Here is a 20,944-nt window from a genome sequence, read left to right on the forward strand (position 1 = left end):
ACAAAATGTTTTGAAAGCTCACTGTATGAGAACAGGTACAACGTTCTGAAGGCATACACACCCACCACAGGCATTTGGATTTGGTTTTACTGCTGGAGAGTGTGCCCAGATGCCCAGGGCCTACACAAGGAAGCCAGTGCCTTCATCACTGGCTTCTGCACACCCTCACTGGCAACGTCACAATCAGAATTACAAAGGACGGAGTTCAGAGAGCTTTTGTTAGTTTGTTTACCTTGCCTGATTCAAGTTAAAGCAAACACAATGAAAAAGACAGGAAAAAAAAACAACTTGTTTGAACATTTAACAGATAGAGCCATGTGCATGGGTCCAAACACCAGACTTGGTCTTTGATTATTATTATTTTTTTAAAGATGGGGTCCAATATACTCAAGATCTGCCTGCCTCTACCTCCCAAGTGCTGGGATAATGGCATGCGCCACCATGCCCAGTGTATGCATTTCCAGGGATTGAACCCCAGGCTAAATGCTAGGCAGGCATTCTAGACATGTAGTGGCATTATTCTGAGTACAGAGCATGTGTCATTATTTGTTCTGATGCCATGGGCTGACCTCTCATCTTCAACAGGTTTCCTATATACCGGGCCTATTTTTCTCTGGTTTCAGATCAGCCAGTTTGCAGAAAGCCACTCTGTGCATCCCCCAGTCTACCTTGTCAGTTACCAGCTCCTGCTAGAATGGATCTGACTCGATGTTGTCAGTTTGTATGAATGAAGGCTCCTCCACCAGCTAATTTCAAGGGTCTCCCACATGTCACAGCAGGGCTGGAAATACTCAAAGCAGAATACCCCATCCTGAACTGGAATTAAACAAACTCCACTGCGTTCCCACTTTGCTAGCCTAAAAACACACAAGATCTCAAAGAAAAAAAAATTGGCAGGTATTTTAAGATCACCCCCTAAACAATCCTTTTAATAAAACTTCCTAACCAATTTAGACTTCTAGGGGAAAATGTATATTCACAATGAACTTCAGCTAAGGTTCATTAACTTTTAAAAGGATGGTATCTGTAAGCTACAGCACATTATTAAACTTACCAAAAAAAAAAAAAAAAAAAAAAAAAAAAACCTTGAACATTAAAAACAAAACTGCCACAAAGTCTAGCAAGCATCTTTATACTGCTTTAAACACTGATTTTTTTTTTTTTTTTCAATTCACTAAGGTTTAGGCTTGGTTGTAAATGTAAAGGGTATGTAACTGACTCTCAGAAAGTAGGCAGAGGGTGCACAAAGGAAAGGAAATCCACAGCCATGAGTGCACCTCGACGGACCAACTCATTCCACCGAGTCTCATCCCCATGCATGGCAAAATCTGTCACTCAGGGATCCCAACAACAAAAGCCAAACCAGCCCGGCCTTTCACATCCATTTCAGATACTGCCCTGCTGCTAATTATTTATTTTAACCAAAGTATTAAAGAGTAATTTTATATGGAATGCAGCTCATGATTTCATTTCTTGTTCTCTCAGCCTACGGTGACTATGTGGAAGGAAGGTGGCAATTAAGACATAATCCGCAAGTCACCATGAGAGAACCAGACACCCAAGCACCGAGATGATGTCCATGGTGACAAGGCCGAGCTGGGAAGCATCTCACCCTTCCCCAAGACAAGATGCCTAAGAGCTGGGGTCTGAGCAGCAGCCACACGGAGGAGCAGGAGACAAAAGCTCCCTTAGGCTTGGTCTGTGAAACGGGACAGTGTGACAGAATTCAGTGAGCAGGACCCCACCCCCACAGCATCCCATCATTAAGCCTGGAGTAGAGGGAGGGCCAGCCAAGGGGACCCGAAGTTGCTCTCCTGGTCCAGAAGGCACAATGGTGTTCTCAGTGGAGCACTCCACAGACTGCAGGCAGCATCAGGCCAGACGTTCTCCACAGCCTGGCTGAGGACCACATTGCTTCTACAGTGATCACTCAACAGTTTCCATTGGTTGGCAACACAGGGCTGCCCTGCTCGCTGGGTAGTAAATGGGGAAGAATGAAGGGTAGGGAGAAAAAACAGATAACACCAACAGCCATAGTCAGAGGCTGGTTCTCCACTTCAGCCTCACTCACTAAGTTGCTTTTATTCAATGCTCCTGGCTTGGTAGGAGACTTTAGCAGATGTGAAGTGGCTTTCTTCCTTCCACAGTCCAGCAAAAGCAGGGTCAGAAACAACCAAGGAAAAAGGCAACTGAAGAAAAAAATCTGAGCATCTGGAAGATTCTGGAACACAGTCATCCGAAAGCTGCTTAAATGTGTCCAGACCCAAACTGGTGAAGCAAACTGGCCACAAGCTGTAGGAATTGGGCCAAAGCCTTTTATTCAGACTTGATCTCAACCTAGAGCCTCTTCATTGAGGCCCCTGCTGGTGGGAGTTTCTGAGGCCACCACTATTTTATGATGATGAAGGCAGTTACCTGTTGCCTGACAGTCACTGTGACCATTCAGTGAGACAATGCATGACAGTCTACAGTGATGGACACAGAATATGCTAGACAAATTAATGGGCATGCACCCATCCTGTCATCTTTAGTACTCATCAGTTAGTTCATGGAGACTCAGCTTGCTGTGCCACATGCACACCAAGCACTTGATACGTCCCCTTCCACCGACATCCTCAAGCAAGCCAGCAGGACGTGTCAGCCCACTATTATGAAACTGAGGAACCAAACATTAGATAACTTCCAAGGACTCCACCAGCAGGTGACTGGACCACATCTGGATCTGCTTCTTTTCTAAGCCCACATTCACACTGCTATGCTCTTCATCCTTGCTACCATCTTTAAAAGATACCTGGGCTCAAGCCTGGTCACTGACAAGGGCATGGAGAGGTCAGCCTTTTGGGTGCAGGACTACAAGGTGGTTGGAGCTTGCAGCAATGACCCTACCCTCATGTCAGCTAGGATCCATGGGTTCTCCTAGCTTCCCCAATGGCCCTTCTTTTTTTTTTTTTTTTTTAAGATTTTATTTATTTATTATATGTAAGTACACTGTAGCTGTCTTCAGACTCTCCTGAAAGAGGGCGCCAGATCTCCTTACGGATGGTTGTGAGCCACCATGTGGTTGCTGGGATTTGAACTCAAGACCTTTGGAAGAGCAGACGGGTGCTCTTACCTGCTGAGCCATCTCACCAGCCCCCCAATGGCCCTTCTTATATCTGAGCCCTTCTGAGACCTGAACTGATTCCCAAGGCTCCCGGATATGAATGTGCTTCACACAGCCAGAGGGTAGCATGTAACTTTGCTTCCTGACTGAAGTTGCCTTCAACAGCGTGGCAGGAATCTGGAAAGACTGAGCTTCCCTCTGCCCTAATCCTGACCAACCTATCCACAGTTCTCCATCTCAGAAGAAAAGGCAGTCATTAGTCACAGTTCAGCAACTGGCCACAACCACAGAGATGAGTGCTCTCGCTTCCTGTGGCCTGGTGGTGACAAAACAGAGATCAAGGTAAAACAGCTGGCCTTGTGCAAAGAGAAAGGGCAAACCTAGGCTGCCAGGACCTCAAGCTGTCAAGACACTGATGACACAAGGGATACACTGAGCAGCTCAAAGGGACCATGGGATGCTGGCCATCCTACAGATGCAGACGTAAGCTGCCAAAAAGCAAAACAGGGGAGTTCGTAGAAGGTGGCACAAGTGACATAGATGCTGAAATCAGAAAAGGTACAGGCCAGGAGGGTGAAAGGAACAGTTATGAGAGATGACAGAGGCTCTGAGCAGAGCCATGCCAGGAGACTCAGTGTCAAAACAGAGACTGAGAGTCAGGCCACAGCTGGAGCTCCAGGTGACATAGAAACCAACCTGAGCCCTGGTTCCTTGACTGCAGTTGAAACAACTCACGTGGCTCTCATGAGGACAAGATGAGATCCCCAACACTAGGATGCTGTGTGTGGTTAGGCACTAGGCTGCAGCATGCCCACCTACAGGCTGACCACTGGTGTCCATGCTGAAGCATTTAGGCTGCTTGGCGGGCATGCCTACTTCTTGCAGGCCCACGAGGGATCTGTCTTCCATGCACTTTCCTTATCCCAACTCCAGCAAAGAACAGAAAGTAAACATTCATAAATAATGAAGGCAAATAAACAAAGCAAGGAACATGAAGATGTTTCACTTTCTAATGGCTCTTGTCCAAAAGGGAAATAGCATTTTAGGTCACTACCTCACTCTCAATTAACCAGTGTCACAAGGTTACAAGACAAAACTGGACATAGGAGGTGAGGGCAAGAGAAAGAATCCACATTGAACACTAGAAATACATTCCATAGGAGCTGAATTCAGAATAGCAAGAAAAGGAACGCGCAGGCAAAGGAACAATATATCCCGGCCCAGTTTTCCAGGGTCTAAGCAGAATCACTTGTTCTCAAACAGCAGGGAAGACGCTGTGCAGGGCTGTGGCAATGGTTTTCTTGGTGAGGGGCAAATCTTCAAAATTCTGTACTTCCTGCTGCTCCGCTAGAAGCCCTGCTAGACCTTCCTGCTGCCGCCTGGGAATCAGTTGCTCCTGAGGCTGATCTGCTGCTACCAAAGACTGCTTTGTGAGCACTCGGTGGAATACCTCCCAGAGGTGAACGGTCACAAGCGGAGTTGTCTACACAAGCCACAGAGCCTCAGATCGTGTTACAGACATTAGGGTCTAGGACTCATGGCTATTCCCACAGGCAACCCTCAAAAATGTCCAAATTGCAAGCCACACGCCGCTGCAAGTAGAAGGCACGTGTCTGTTAGACAGAGGCTTAAAGGGCTTTTACAGAACTGTCTACCAGCTTCCATCCACCGTGCTCCCCGTGCTCATCCACTCTGGCAGTGCATTATGTAAGACACACGGCAAAGCACTTCTTCACAGCATCCCTAGGAAGGAAACAGAGATGAATGGGAGGGACATAAGCACTCAAAGATCTTCCTTGAGCATCTCCCAGGAGACCATGCTGCTGAGGGGAAACAGTGAGGTCGGACCTATGACATCATTAAGGTGTAGTCAGTCACCAGGGCTGTTCTTCATTGCTGGCAAGCAGCGGAAGACTTTGAAGGGAACATCTTCAGGTCCCTGGCACAAGGAGATGTGTGCGGGCACTCAGCATTGCTAACAGGCTGCCTGGGATTCAGTGTAACTCAGGTAAGCAAAGGGTGGGTCTCAGTGATGGCTTGTCTGTTGGGGCAGACCATTCTCTTCACTACACCCTCCTGGGTAGACACCTAAGCTCTCACCCCACCCCTCTTCAGGTTTGACACTGTGTTCTTGGTGTACAGGAACTAAGGACTCAGGGATCACATGAGGTGAGTGAACCCAACTGCCTGAGCAGGCAAGGAATTCTAACATCAAAAGCCATCAAGGCATAATGCCATGGTGATACAGGCCTAAGATACCAGCACTCAGGGTACTGAGGCAAAAGGGTTTTAAGTTTGAGGTCTACACAAGCTACACAGAGAATCAAAAAAAAAAAAAGTTTTGTTTTTAATCTAAAAAGATTCTAGTGAAAAAGTTTAAGGTCTGCTATATACTAACGTCCCAGGAGTATTCTGTAAAGTCAGGGGGCTTATGACCAAACCAGGTCCCTTCCTGCAGCACGCTATGGGACCTGGGAAGTTGGGCTGCAGAAGCCCACCTAATTTTGCTTAACCTATTTTACAAACTCACATTGTCTTACAACTTTTACTGCTGTGTGATCTGCTCTGTGGATACTTGGAAAACCTATTCTAAAAGCCACAGGTAGAGCTCACTTTGTGATTTCTAAAGGAAATCACAATGTTTCCTACTAAAGGAAACACCTATCTGGTTCAACAAAACTCACTAGTTGAAAAAGAATTATATTGTTTCTATCCCCCATACATGCCCATCCTGATCAATTTAGAACCCCTTAAAAAGACACCAAATAACTCCAGTTTCATGGGTAACTGTGACTGCATGAGGCTCTGTGCTTAGAAAGGTCCACTCTGGTTACCTTGATAGCATATCTTAGCCCTGGCTGTCCTGGAACTTGCTCAGAAGACCAGGCTGGACTCGAACTCGACCTGCCTCTGCCTCCTGACTGTTGGGATTAAAGGTGTGCACCACCATACCCAGCAAGAGCCCACATTTTCATTTTCAATGGGTCTAGTAAATTATGTAGGCAGTTTAGGCACCAAGATATGGTCAAACTGCTACCAAATTGATAAATACTTCATTAGATGCTCAGATATAGAAGGCCTTGGCTTCTTTCACATAGCAAGCTAACTCCTGGAATATCCCTGCCCATAGTCTCAGAATAAGTTTCTCCCTGCCCAAAGGCAGTATTTCACAACTGTTATGCCCCTGGGACCTGTGCACAAAAGTACACTTTAATTAGCTTGTTAGCCTCACTCCAAAACACCTTTAAATCACCATTAGCAGTAGACCTGGAATGTACAAGTCATAATGTCCTACCTCTTCCCCAACCCCTGCACAATCTTTCATTTCCTCAACACAATTATGGAAAACATTTTTACTTAGTAGATGACCAAGAAGAATGAAATTCAGGGGCTTCATTAGAATGGAATCAGAGGCAATGGTCCTGTGGCTAACTATGAAAAGCCCATCATCAAAAGTTGTTATGTAACAATCTCCCAAACCTCTGGGGAGGCCCAGCCCCACGGGCTCCCAGTATCAATGTCTCCTCGGAGTCCTGGTGGTCTAGAGCCACCAACCTCACTAACTAGGAAACACTGTCCCCTACTGTCCTGACCTACTTTCCCTTCAGACTCTTCTGAAAATTTTCAGAGTGAGGCCCTGTAAGAAAGCAGGCAAGCAATGGGGACCCCGTAGCTCTTGTTCAGTTACACTAAATTGATCGCCTTTCAAATCATCACCTCAAAGCTACAGATTAAAGGGACACCGGTGTGCATCCCAGTATTTTCCACTAGAGGAGCCTGCCCCAAACACCAGGAACTCAGTCTGGCCAACACATCACTAGCTAAATCGTGATCACTAATGAGATCAGGAGACGAGTGGCCCTTACCATACTGATCTATAAAACAGATGCGTGAACTGTGCCTAGCTAGCTCAAAGAATTTTAGTAAAGATAGATAAGAATATGCGTTCTCTGCAACTACACTAACATCTCCAAACTAAGCACAATATCAGGAGCTGGAGGGATGGTCCAGCGGCTAAGAGCACTGGCTGCTCTTCCAGAGACCCAGGTTCAATTCCCAGCACCCACAATGGCAGCTTATAACCATTTGTTAATTCCAGTTCCAGGGTATTAAACCCCCTCCTTCTAACCTCCAGAGAAAATGCACAAACACGGTAAAGAGATAGACATGCAGGCAAAATACACATTAAAAAATAAATAAATAAACCTTTTAAAAAATTAAAAGCCCCATGTAAACACATCATGGTTTACAAGTCAAAGAAACCATATATCCAAATACAGTCTTACCTTGCATATGGTATGTAGGAAAGGCTATACCTACAAAGAAAAACAAACCAAAGATTGAGTTGAATGGAAGCCATGGAAAGCCCCCAGCAGAAAGCTTCCGAGGCTCTGAGAGCACCCAGTGATTGATCCTGATGTGTGCACTCACGTGTGTGCTCACACTTTATATAAACACTGTGCCTGCCCTGTGGGTAGCTACGTGGCAGAGGAGAGTAAGGGGCCCATATGACTGCAAGCCTTTGACCTTAGCTTTGCTTGTGGCACTGATTAACCACATGAGCCAGAAGTGACCACCTAAACCAGGCAGGCTCCAGGTGCCCATATGACAGCAGAGTTTGATCTGTAGAAAATAAAAATAAATTCCTCAACAGTTGTGTTCTAATGATTTATAAGTTCCCAAGAGAATTTAACTTCAACCCAGGTGAGATCAGTGTTCTATCCTGCTCCCACTAATTAAAAAAAAAAAAAACAATGTAGCTTGGCACAATGCTTACAATGTTTCAAGAACCCAAACTACACTGCCTGTAAGGAAAACTATGCAGGGGAGACACCTGCCCTGTGTGTTAGATGCAAGATAAGTGCAGCAATAGTCAGTTCAAAGGGAATCCCCATTTTCCTGAGCCCAGAGGAATGCTGACTCCCTGGGAAGGCAAAAATGCTGTGGCCACAAATGAGCGGCCTCAAGTGACCACTCAAGACGGCTAACGCCACCTGTTGGTGGTGGGCCGAGTCAGCTGGCTGGCTTCTGACACCTGCCTTCCATTGCAATAGTGACAGATCGTCAACTCAAGAGCTTCTGGGTGTTCCTAACCCTCCCACCCACAACACACGGGTTCTCCCTCTTTCCCTCCATGAGTTAGAGGCAGGGCTGAGGACAAGGAAGGGACACTGATGTCACTTACCACGTCAAGGCCAAAGACTGCAAAATACAGAAGATGAGTGCAAGTCCCTTATTCCACTAGAGAAAAATGACACAGTTACTGGACCATGTGTGACAAGGGCTATAAACCAAAAAAGGGCACAGAAGACGAAAGTTCACACTTACCAAAAAGGCAGAGCACAGGGTAAGTGCAAAACACAACTAGAGAGAGACAGAAAACACTCATTAATACAATGCAGTTCAAAACGTTTAACCCATCCAAACAACCATGTCAGGAAAAGAAATCCAACTCAACAAGAAAAATGTGTGCAGGATGAAGAAAAGAAAGCTGAGCTTCTACGTTTAAGCTTTCCCTAAATGTCTGCAAATAAGAGCACCTTTCTGGACAAGTTGTTCAACTACCAACCTTCTCATTCAAGACCTACGTTAGCTGACCACAAACCTCTGCAGTTTAGCTCTTGTCAATTCCAGCCTCCAGAGGACAGGCACCTGAGAACTAAGGTCAACCTGAGACGTCAGCCACAGCCAGGAAGCCTGCTATCAGTTTACCTGACACTACACGATGTCCTTTCTCACACAGTTTTTCCACAACACACTTGTTAGGCCATCTACATCTGAAAGCTGGGAGAAAAAAAAAAAAGAAGAAGAAGAAGAAGAAAAAGATAGGTGTTCCAGCCCCCTATTGCGTTCCGCTCACTCTCCTACAATTCCTTAATCAACGTGCCCTTAGCATTCTCTATGCCCATCACTGTACTCAGAAAGGACATAAGTAAACGGCAAATACAGTCATGGCCTGGGAGAACATTCTTCTATGAATGAGTGAGAGATGCACAAAAAGTCAAATTTAAAATATGCTGATCAAGTTCAAATCCCACAATACTGATAATTACGTTAGGAATCTAGAGAATGGGGTCTGGAAAGATTTTGACAGCTATATGGATAACTGGGTAAAAAAAAAAAAGAAAAGAAAAGAAAAGAAAGAAAGAAAGAAAGAAAGAAAAAAGAAAAAAGAAAGAAAGATCTAGTCTGTGTTGCTGGGATAGAAATAAAACCTTCCAGCCGTCCATGGCAGTACAGGCCTGAGATCTTAACACTCTGGAAAGTACAGCAGAGAACAGTAACTTCAAGGCCAATCTCAACAACCTATAAAGCCCCGTCTCAAACAGAAAAACTAAAAGGAGTGCAGCTCAGGGGTGGAGCATTTGCCTAACATGCATGAAGCCATGTTTAAAGCAGGTAAAGCAGGAAAAGAAAGGCCAGGCTGTCCTCTACAGAGCCTCGGTGGAAAGCAGTCTGTCCTTACCAGCACCAGGATTGTGGCGATGAGACGCGTAGGCTCAAACATGCGCTTCAGCTGCTTCACCGGCCCCATGAGGAAGACGGTACTAAGAGGCAAACACAAAAGCCGTTACGGGCAGAGCAGAGCCACAGGAGGCAGGGCAGCCACCTCCCCAGGAGCTCCTGTGGCAGTAACAGGACCTGTATTAGTGGGAACGGCTCCTGCCAGGCACTGGACTTCTAGGCCTTTTGTGCACTGCCCTCGTTTAATTCATCAGGGACCTCTGAAGTAGGGACAATTAGTACACTCATTTTAGAGAGGAAGAAAAAGCCCAGGTGGTTACATAACCAAGGTCACCCAACTATGTAAGAGCGGGGCATAAGTGTTCTGCCGCAGAACAACTCTCTACATGCTGCACACCACCCTCTCTGAAAGGTGCTACCCTGCCTCCCTGACTACCTACCCAGAGAAGCAAACCATGACTCCGACTTACCAACACCTACTACGGTTGCTGGTGTGCCAGCCTACAGCCTGCTAAGTGCCGGGTGTCACAGACAGTACTCATTTCGTCCCCTCCACAACTCTGGGCTGGGGGTTACTGTACCTATCTGGTCACATGGGAAGACAAAGAGCTAGCGCTCGGCCACATCTACTCTGAAGGCCTCACAGTGTGATTCCGTACGAAGGGAATGCCAGAGCTCGCTAATGGAAGAGCGGTCATAAGGGAAGCACTTGTGCCCTGACACACCAAGTGAGGCACCAGGCTTCGGTCACACTTCCTGGATCCCAAAGAAGTGCCCAAGTGACAAACAGTGGGAGCACCTTACAGGTGACACTCAACACAAGGGACAGCAGATGACATTAACTACTGAGCATTCAAAAAAAAGGCAGTTTGTTGTTGTTTACAATACGTCTGCCTCTCTTTGAAGTTAAGCTATTTTCTGAGCTCAAGTGTCCAGGCTCAGAAATTTCTTTTCCCAACAAAGTAAGAACCAGATATAAGGCATGCGTGTATAAATAGAATCTGTGTAAGGTCAGAAACCCCTCATGACACCAAAAAATAAGGCCCCTTCACTGCTTCCCTCTGCCCTGCTATGGAGTCTGTCCCATTAAGATAATCTCTTTTGGAGTAAGCAACATACATGTATAATTATGCTCACAATAGACTATACATTTAACCCGCACTGTAGGCGCAATGCAAACCCACAAAAGCCAGTTTCTGAGAAGATTTCAAGGCAACATCACTGAGGGCCAGCATCTTATTGAAAACACAAAGTGGAGAAGCTAAGACCAGCTGGGTATGGTGACACACAAGCAGGCAGATCTCTGTGAACTTCAAACCAGGCTAGTCTACATATGTAGTGAGTTCCAGGACCGGCAGGGCTATGTAGAGACCCTGTCTCATTTCATTAATTAATTAAGGCCAGATCATACATTCCACTATCCACCTGACTGCTGGATAGGAACAGTGCTGGAGTTTGGGTAGCACTGGGGACAAGTGAGGTACACAGGCAGGCAGACCTTGACAAGTGTTTTACAGTGTTAACAAGTCATTGCAACCTGTGCTGTCATGTAAGTATAGTTAGGACAGAAGGAGCCCAGAGGAGGAGGGGGAGGGTTACCAGTTCCAGGAAGGAGACAGTAAGCTTCACACATGCGCATACACAAGCATGCGCACACGCACACACGTGCACAAGAGGTGAGATGAGAGCCAGCATCTGACAAATGAGCAAGTTAACTGACAAACTGGGGAGCAGAGAGGTGGGCAGGACGGCAGACAGAGAGCACAGCCGGAGAAGCAGCACGGGGATGCTTGGAGATATTCCAGCAGCACAGTTTGGATTCCTCCTGCAGAGAAGGGGCAGGGAGTCACACAGAGGGCTATAAACAAAGGCTCCCTAGGCAGAGGTGAAGAGGGATGGAGAACACCAACAGAGAAGGATGGAGTAGCTGCGTAAGGAGGAGATGGACAGAGCTAAGAGCAGTCCATAAGAAACTGCCCCTGACCCGCTGGTAGTCAGCTCTCTCAGAGCTTCTCTTCCATTATCTGCTGCGTCACTGGTTCACGTCTCTCAGCATGGCTGGCAAGTCCGGTCCACTCTGCCTGACTTTTCTAGTCTCTGAGTCCAGGCCATAGCACTTACCTAGTAGGCCCAAAATCAAGCAGTCAGGGCCAAACCACCACAGGGATGAGGAAGAAAGCCAGGTAAGAAAAGACAACAGCTACTGAAGAATTATGGCTGAGTAATTATGACACATGGGAAAACCTGGGCTCCTGGACCCCCTCCCCAACAGGACTCTGAAATTATTTATAGAAACATGGGGGAAGGAGAGGAAAGGAAAGGAAAGATGACCTAGTGGGGTTTCTGAAATGCATTCTGTCAGGACCAGGCCAGCATCGCCCATCTGAGGCACCTGTGCACAGGTGCAGTTGAGGTATCAGAGTGATCGAGGTCAAGCCAGCAGCTGTACACCTGAAGTAGGCTGAATGGGTGGCCTCCTCCGGAAAGCACCCCATCCTGTGCCTGCCTCACCCCGGGAGGATGGTCTGGTATCCATGGTAACTAGCTGCCAGTCTCACAGGCACTCCCCTAGGGAGCCCTTTCAGAAGCAGCAGCTGCATCTTAGTCTCTGAGGGCAGAAAGAGTCACATAGGGAGGGCTGGCCACACCGTGTACCCAGGAGAAACTATTCCAACGCTTTCTGCCACAGTTCCCTCATAGAAAGCACTGGTGACACCATTTCTGCATTCTCCCAGGGGTGTCACAGAGATAAACTACAACATAAGATGTTTTTCAAATAAGATATGAATGTGATATATGCCAAGTATCTACCTTCCTTCTTTCTGAATCCTTAAAAACACGGAGCATCCTTCTCCCTTCCTCCCTCAAACATGATGGATATTTTATTGTTTAATAAACAGCACGGTTGAAGCAAAGAGAAAGAGAAAGGTTACCTCCCGATTGATGTGATGTTACCCAGGGTATAAAACACTGCAAAGAGGCCGAGTCCCTTCCTGGGCACCCACAGCAGAAGAGTCCCCTAAAGGGAAGCAGAGGACACGCGCACGTGAGCATAGTGACGCCCTGCCACCAGAGCCACAGAGCTGCCCTCCCTGCCTCCCTCCACTGTTGTTATCCACTCGATTTAATGAAGTGTCACAGAGAAAAGTAACTGGGCCAAAGGGAAGGCTACGGCAGAGAACTGGGCAAAGGCATTGGGTAGGAGGAAAGCTTACCAGCACTGAGCACACGATTCCCAGAACAAAACATGCAATGAAGCCTTTTATTCTGGTGCCCCAGCTTAGTGACGACGCCTCCACAACCTGCAGTTTCAAAATGACAATTATATACATCAGGCACACTTACTGAAAACAAACAAACAAAACACAATTAATTTAGAGACAGTCTGAAGGGCCAATAAAAATGGTGCATCGAGGGGGGCTGGAGAGATGGCTCAGCGGTTAAGAGCACTGACTGCTCTTCAAATCCCAGCAACCACATGGTGGCTCTTCTGGTGATCTGAAGACAGCTACAGTGTACTTACATATAATTATAAATAAATCTTTAAAAAAAATAGTGCTTCAAGCTGGTGAGATAGCTCAGAGGGTGGGGATGTGGGGGGTGGGGGGGGAGCTTGGAGTGCAAGCTTGGGACCTGAGTTCCCTCCCTGGATACCACATAAAGGTACAACAAGCAGGTTGATTCCTTGCCTCCACCCAAGTGCTGCCCATGCACTCACACACACGTACATGACAAAAAAAGTAAGGAAGGAAGAAAGGAGGGTGGAGGGAGGGAGGGAAGGAAGGAAGGATAAAGGAAGGGAATGTGGGATCCTACACACTCACAGCTACACAAAGTCTCTGCATACAGCTCTCATCAGAGCGATGAACCCCTGTTCTCACCCGCTCTTCCCTCCAGTAGCTTACAGAAGTTTACTGCGCCTCAGGAGGGCGTCACCAGGGCAGAGAGTTCCTGCTTCAGCACAAGCAGGGAGGCTGGCCTTAGCACAGCCTTTACTACAGTCCAGGCAGGACAAGCCTACAACTAGAAGGGCAGCGCTCTGCCTGCCTGGGTCATGGAAGAAGATGAGCGTGAGGGCTGGACACTGGCCATACTCTCTTATCTCTCTTACCACCCTTGAAGTCACTGCAACAGTTCTGGAACCTCAGAGTGAGAAGGCCCTCATACTTACCACAATGCATCCTTGTTATTTAGTCTTACTTACGTGTGCTAGCTACAGCCAAACCACCCACAGTCAACCCCAGCCAATTACTACCATTCCTCTTGATTCTCGACCAGCCTGATTAATGCCTGCTTCGGGTAAAGTTCAAGGGAAGTCAACATGTCATGGAGAACTCTACTAAAGGAGAAAAGTTCGAGAGCAAAGCTCAGTGGCCCTTTCCCATATCAAAGATGACAAGTGTGTACTAGTAGGCCATTCTAGGCGCTCCGTGAGATACAGAGGGTTCACTGCCCACAGATGGACACAGGAATCAGCAGAGCCAGGTCAGCATTGACACACGCAAGCTCCCCTTATGCAGGCAGCACAGCCTCACAGCGAGGGTAAAGCTGCCTACTCCACTGCCACCCAACTGATGGAGGAAGGCAGGTGAGAGGGACCACTCCCTCAGCCCTGACTGGCCCTGCCTCTATGACCTATTTCCCACTTGCCAAACCAGAAGCTGGAAGAGATGACAAAGAGGCTCCCAGGGTGTGACAGGCACTGTGCAGAAAGGCTTAATCTCCACCCAGGAGAAAGTTATCAGAAAGGAGCCCCTCCTCCAACTTCCATAGTCACAGGTCCCTACACTGCACACACACAGACACACCCTCTGAGCAGCTGTAGAAACTTGGCAGAGTATAACCCTGAAGAGAAAGCACATTGGGGAGAGGGGCATAGGGGTGTAGCTCAGTGGTACAGTACTCACCTAGCATCAGCAAGACTTTGGGTTCCATCTCTAGCACCTCAAAAAGGGGTTGTACCCTATAATCCCTAACTACATTCCAAATATTTGTCCTTATCCCACAGGTAAGTGTAGTACTCAGCCCTCATCAAGGAAACCTCTCTTTGCAAAAGAGACCATGACAAAAATCCAACAACAAAACCAATCAGAATACAGAGATGTAGAGCCCAGTCCCAACTGATAGCTCTACAACAGAACTCCAGCGCCTGTGGTTCAGGGGTCACTGCAGAAGAAGGCCTAGAAAACCTTTCAGAGCCAGGGGAACAGGCAGGCTGTTGTAAGATTATGTCTTCTAGAAATGTTAGGAGCTACACCCTTGAAGTCCCACTAACAAGGCTGCCTAAACACAACCTGGACAAGGGAAACACCAATAGACATGCTAAAGTGGAAAAGGGAAAACATAAGAGGCCTCAACCCTAGACAGCCACAGGCAACTATGGAATGCTAGGAGCGTGTGAAACGTCTTCCCCAGGGAGCACCCAACTGGCTCTCTAATACCAAGTGATCAGCTGAAAATATACAGGTAACATCATGCAGGCTGAGCAGGTGGTATTGTGTACTTAGTAAAACACACACACACACACACACACACACACACACACACACCATGGCCACCATCACCGCCACCAGGTAACAAACACAAGATCAATAACAACAACAAAAGAAAGAGGCCATGAATCTGAAAGGAAGCAAGCTGGTGGCTGATACACAAAAAGGGTTGGAGGGAGAAAAGGGAAGGGGGAAACGATGTAATTATAACTATCTCCGTGTGTGTGTGTATGTGTGTGTGTGTGTGTGTGTGTTCATTCGTGCCATTCATTCCATATAATTAATTTCACATACATGTGTATATATAAATACACACACACACACACACACACACACACACACACACACACACACACACACGGCATGTACCACCACGTTAGGACCCGACAGCGGAGCCCTGTGTTTCTAAGCAGAGGCTACTTATCCAACTAGAAGAGTCTTGTTTCTCCAACTTCCCTGGCTCTAAAGTAGCCATGGATGCTGCTACCAGGCTTGACAGGGCCCTAGACAATCAGGTTAGACCTCTTCTGACTAACTCATGTAATTACTCTCCCACCAAGAGCAGAAGGAAATGAACAACAGCTCCCACTCTTCCCAACCCTGCATGGTGACAACCAAGCCATGTAAGGAGAGGAGGCATCTCAGAGCAGGGAATAAGCATCTGAGAATCCCCGGCATCAACACCCACACCCAGAGACTTCAACCGTCTTCTGTTTAGGGATAAACTGAAAAGTATCAATGTTGAACTGGCCTTGGCACTCGTAACATTCCGGAATGTAAGCAAGACAGTGAGAGTCATGCTTTGAAGACATTAAAATCACCAACATGAGTCATCCTGTTACCATAGTGATGAGTATCCCCACCTCTCACGTGGGGGACCACAGTTCGATTCCCAACTGACTGGGAGACTAGATGAACAGTAGGGGTGGTGGTGGTGGCAGCAAGCAATCCCATCAGGAGGCAGAGGCAGATGGATCTCTCTCAGTTCAAGGCCAGCTTGCTCTACAGAGCAAGTTCCAGAACAGCCAGGGATACACAGAGAAACCCTGTCTGGAAATAAACGAATTAAATAAAATAAAATCATTTGGCAAGAGAAAGCATTTCTGCCAAAAAGTATGGCTGTGCTTTCTACCGTCAGTCAAGAGTAACACTTGGGATCCACAAACGTCTCAAGACGTCCCTGCCTAAATGCTCATCCAACATGCAACCTTTTCTTTAGTGGTGATAGGGCACAGGGATAATTCACCACCACGTTTCCCACTCTATGTGTGTTCTGACAGGGGAAGAGGATAAAGCTTTTGTTCCACTTCTTCTAAGCAGACTCCGTGAAAGGAAAGTACTTTTTGTCAATTTTTGAAAGCGAATTCACTTGATGGAAAAATCTCTCTCGAAGCTGTTGTTTCTGGCAACCCTGCTAGCACAGAGCTTTTTCAAAAACCAAAACGGCTAAAATAGTACCTAGATAGAATGCGTAGGGAATGTATTCACAAGCTGTCTGACTGGTGGTCATGCACAAAGGTCCTTTTGACTCCAGAATGCAGAAGGAAGAGAGACTCCTGCCAAGAGGACTGCCCAGGGAGGCGAGACTGGCAGCCGGTGAGAGAGGGACCCTTTTATCCCTGGGAGGTATGATCAGACATCCTTCTGACCTTCCTTGTCCCAAGAACCCTTTCCAGAAAACAGAAAGCCTATTCTTTCAGAAAGGACTCCACTGAAACCAGGACTTGAGTGTGATTACGAAGACGGGGGTCAGAAGACTCGGATCATAAGGCTGTTTGTACGTATGAGTCCTGCCAACTTTTTCGGTAGGCAGTTAAAATAAATTAGAAAAAAATATTTTTAACTTTTCCAGAAACCTCTTACAGGTTATATAACTGAAAAAGACTTGAAAGCAACTCCATCCAGCTAACCACACAAATGGGAATTTAACCACAGGAGCCTTCAGTTTTTCTGGTCTCAAAACCATGGAAAGTGTGACCATACTAGTGAGTACTTAAAGGGAGGCGGGCCCCTAGTAAGTGATTACCAAGCCAAAACATCCCCTAGAGGAACCCTATTGGCTACAGACTATTTCCTGGAGTTCAAACCCTGGAAATGCCACACAATGGTGCACAACAGGAATCGCACTAGGAAAGAGGAAACAGTTTGGGGTTTGGGTTTTTTTTTTTTTTTTTTTTGGTTTTTCAAGACAGGGTTTCCCTGGCTGTCCTGGAACTCACTCTGTAGACCAGGCTGGCCTCGAACTCAGAAATCCACCTGCCTCTGCCTCCCAAGCACTGGGATGAAAGGTGTGTGCCACCAGTGCCCCGCTGAGAATATTTTCAAACAAGAGCAAAGCCACAATCTTTTAAAAATAGATGTAACATATGCCTAAGTGTAAGTGAAGATCAAAGCCCTTCCCTGTGTCCAACACAGGCATTCACCAGTTAGGAAGGGGGTGGGGGGACGACTAGGCAGTTTGTTTTCAAATGGCACCACACTAGTCACTCCCGAAGATGAACAACACCTCACTACCACCAGTCTCCCCTAAGACCCCAACTTTGTACAAGCCTGTCCCTTCTACAGAGCTTATCTTTACATGACAATGGTGGTCAACTAAATCTTGGGCTTTGGGGGGGGGGGGAGGCTTCTTCTCATATGAAAGTTCACAGAAATTTTTTTAAAAAACAATTAAAACATGAAATCACTGATTCAAATTTTAATGATCATGCAGAGGCTGGAAAGTTGCAGTCACTGAGCCTAATTGCAACTGACCTTGGGTTATCCTTAGTCTCCAGGAAGCAGTCATTTCTTGCCCACCTGTGTCTGATGTAACAGTGACTAACCTCCCTGAAACTGCTAGGGAGAAACACCTTGGAATTTATTAACTTAATAAGGTTTTAGAATGCCACTGGGCAGCCTCTGGGAGCTGCGGCTGAGATTCCTCCACGCTGCCATGACTGCCTGCTTACCGCTTCCACTGATGCGTCTGAAAAGTACCTTAATTTATTAATTTGTTGTTACTCTAAGAACTTATCAAACTGTTATCATGTTGGAACACTGAATTTGCAGAAACCTGAATCTGTCCCGGGGCCATGGTCACTCGTATTTGGCTTCAAAATAATTTCTTATTCTCTTTGAGGTGCAGTTGTGGGGGTTTTTTGTTTGTTTGTTTTTGTTTTTTGTTTTGTTTTGTTTTGGCAAAGACAAAAACTCAGAACAAAATCAACCACAGAAGTGAGAGCAGAATGTTGGGAAAACCACAAGAAAATCAAGTAAACATTAAAGAGGAAGTCCAATTTCCTAGGAGAAAGGGCTATTGCATCTTGTTCAACACCCTTCTTTCTCAGAAGGGGAAACCGGGGCTAAGGATACATCAAGTAAAACGTAATTCTGTCTTCAATCAAGAAAGGAAATGTAAACAAACTTTCAAAGCACCCAAAATATGACATTCTGAGTGTCTCTGGAGCACAGGAACCAGTGGACAAGTTTCAGAGCCATCAAAGCCCTACTAATAAACACTGGCGGTCTCCGGGCGTGCTGGGAATCTATAGTCTAGAAAAATAGCCTTGGAGATTCAGAGACCTGGTAAATGAGTCCCTACTATCAGGCGTTCACGGAGTTTTACAATTACAAAGCAGTACGCATAAGGTCTGGATCTCACAGCCCACAACCTAAACAATTCCGCGCGATCCCGCGGTGGATCCTGTCCGCCGGCCTCGCCCAACTCCAAAGGGCTCTCCCTGGCCGGTCCGGCTGGGATGGGGCTCGGGGCCGGGGCTCCAGGAGGCCCCAGGAACCACACTCCCACTCCACCGATTTCTGGGGTCTTGATTCAGAGCCTCAAGCCCTTCGGAGGGAAGGCTGGGGAGGGTTCGGGAGCCACGCCTTCCACGAAGCCCGCGCTACCACCTGTGGCTGTGTCCCGGCAGAGCTCAACGCCGAGGGCCGGAGGACAGCAGGGCAGCTTTCCAAGAAATGCCAACTCCCCCGGTGCACGCACCTCGGACAGACCGCTGCGGTCTTCGGTGTCCTGGCCGCTTAGCACCTTCTTCAGCTTGTCCATGTCGGGGTCCCGACCGCCGCCGCCTTTGGCGTTCGCTCAGCCGACCACTCTTCGGGTGCGCAGCCGCCGCCCCTCCGCCCGCTGCCAACCACGGCGCGCCCCGCCCAGGCACCTGGCCACCTGCCCGCCCGGCATGCCCCGCGCCAGACACACCTCCTGAACGAGCTCCTAGGGGTCACCCTGGGCGGGGCCGAGAGAGTCGGGGTGAAGTTGGCCAGGCGACACCTAACCTGAAAGCTGGCTGCGCGCCCGGGCTTCACGGATTCCTTCCAGCGCCCAGCACCACCATACCACCATGTGCCAGGGCCTGGAAGAACGCAAGCCTTTCGCAGACTTACCCATAGATGCTGAAGTTAATCCGCTGGTGGTTGTGTGTACACCGCAGATCTATAAATATATATATATATATATATATATATATATATATATATATAATTCCTACGCTAAGTGGAACAAATCAGTGTGCAACAGGCTGTAGCAGTACAACTGTGTGTACTGCATCAATTCCTACGTCATTCCTAGTGGAAGTGACTCGGGAGGTATGACTTGGACAGAACAGATGACAAATGGTGAGGAGAATCAATATTTTGGTGCAGCTGAAGCAGAATCCATATGAAGTCATCGGCTTTTCCAGACAGGACAGAAATTTGATCACCTTGCACACTGGTGGCCAGAGATATCTGGAACAGCTATGTTAAGACTAAACTGGTTCAGAAAAGGCACTGAGACCAAGGTGTAGCTCAGTGAGAGAATGCTTGCCTAGCATATGCAAGGCTTTGGGTTCAATTTCCACCACTGTCCCTGCTTCCCAAAAAAGGGAAAGGAGACCACAGAGGAACTCCAGAAACACCTCCTAGGTCACTTTATCTCCCACATATTATCTTGTGAGGTCTCCAGCGTCCTCCTTCGTTTGTATAAATACTTAAGACCTTTAAGACCAGCTGCTGCTGCCTCTGCAGGGATTCCTCTTACCTGTCACATTCTCCAGTGAGTTCTTACACTTCTCTCTAAGACATCAAACATCAGAGCACAGTGCAAAGGCCATCCACTGGAGTCAGGAAGATCCACTCTAGCTCTGTCATTTGCCACCTAGGTGGCCTTGAGCTAGAAGCTCCTTAGCCTTTCTGGTCCCCAGCTGATTTCCTCTATAGAGTGAGCACAGTGGCTTCCAAACGTGACTGTGGAAAGCAAGTATGACTACATAGATGGGTCTGGAGTGGAGGGGCATTTAGTTAGCATTTAGTAGAAGCTGTCCTTGTTCTCCTAGTCTGATGGCTTTTCCAGCCACCTGTGGTGGTTTGATAGAACTGGCCCCCACAGGCTCATGTGTGAACGCTTGGCCCATAGGGAATGGTACTATTAGGAGGTATGGTCTTGGAGTAGTTGTGGCCTTGTTAGAGGTGTGTGTCACTGTGGGGAAAGGCTTTAAGGTCTCCTGTGCTCAAGCTCTGCCTAGTGTGGTTGGTACACAGTCTCTTGCTGTCTTTAGATCAAGATGTAGAACTCTAAGCCTGAGAGATGACTCAGTGGTTAAGAGACACTCAGATCTGTGCAGTGTTCACAACAGAGCACACAAAGGTTGAGGGATATTGGATCGTGTGACATTGTTCTTAAATGTCTCTACATGGAGGTTTAGGCAGAACTCACAAGACTCATGACACTGATCCTAAAGCACAGAACACCAGACTGGATTTCAAAAGCATCTCTGTCAAAATTGCAGCTCCAAAAGGCATAAACTTTCAGCTCCATTATTATTAGTAGTAGTAGTAGTAGTCGTAGTAGTATTTAGCAATTTAATTTATTAGCATATGTTACATATAAGCTACACTCCTGACCTTT

General features: G+C 47.2%; 1 protein-coding gene across 1 annotated transcript; it reads right to left on the reverse strand.

Moving 5' to 3' along the window:
* Window positions 1-4,237: 4,237 nt before the first annotated feature.
* Sft2d2 (SFT2 domain containing 2) lies at window positions 4,238-19,187 on the reverse strand. Its single transcript, XM_021198965.2, has 8 exons — window positions 19,043-19,187; window positions 12,784-12,870; window positions 12,502-12,587; window positions 9,570-9,651; window positions 8,432-8,467; window positions 8,289-8,344; window positions 7,390-7,419; window positions 4,238-4,846 (listed from the first exon to the last, which is right to left on the reverse strand). The coding sequence occupies exons 1-8, from the start codon at window positions 19,103-19,105 to the stop codon at window positions 4,807-4,809; spliced, it is 480 nt and encodes a 159-aa protein (XP_021054624.1). The 5' UTR covers window positions 19,106-19,187; the 3' UTR covers window positions 4,238-4,806.
* Window positions 19,188-20,944: the final 1,757 nt, after the last annotated feature.

This window comes from Mus pahari, chromosome 5 (assembly GCF_900095145.1).
Source record: "Mus pahari chromosome 5, PAHARI_EIJ_v1.1, whole genome shotgun sequence".
Classification (NCBI taxonomy): Eukaryota; Metazoa; Chordata; class Mammalia; order Rodentia; family Muridae; genus Mus; species Mus pahari.

Excerpts from the sequence above, each read along its gene's own strand:
- Sft2d2 (XM_021198965.2), bottom strand. The coding sequence starts at position 19,105 with ATGGACAAGCTGAAGAAGGTGCTAAGCGGCCAGGACACCGAAGACCGC. Across the intron at positions 8,345-8,431 it reads CCCTGTGCTCTGCCTTTTTG|TGGAATAAGGGACTTGCACT; the intron begins GTAAGTGTGAAC and ends ATTTTTCTCTAG. Across the intron at positions 7,420-8,288 it reads CAGTCTTTGGCCTTGACGTG|GTATAGCCTTTCCTACATAC; the intron begins GTAAGTGACATC and ends TTTTCTTTGTAG.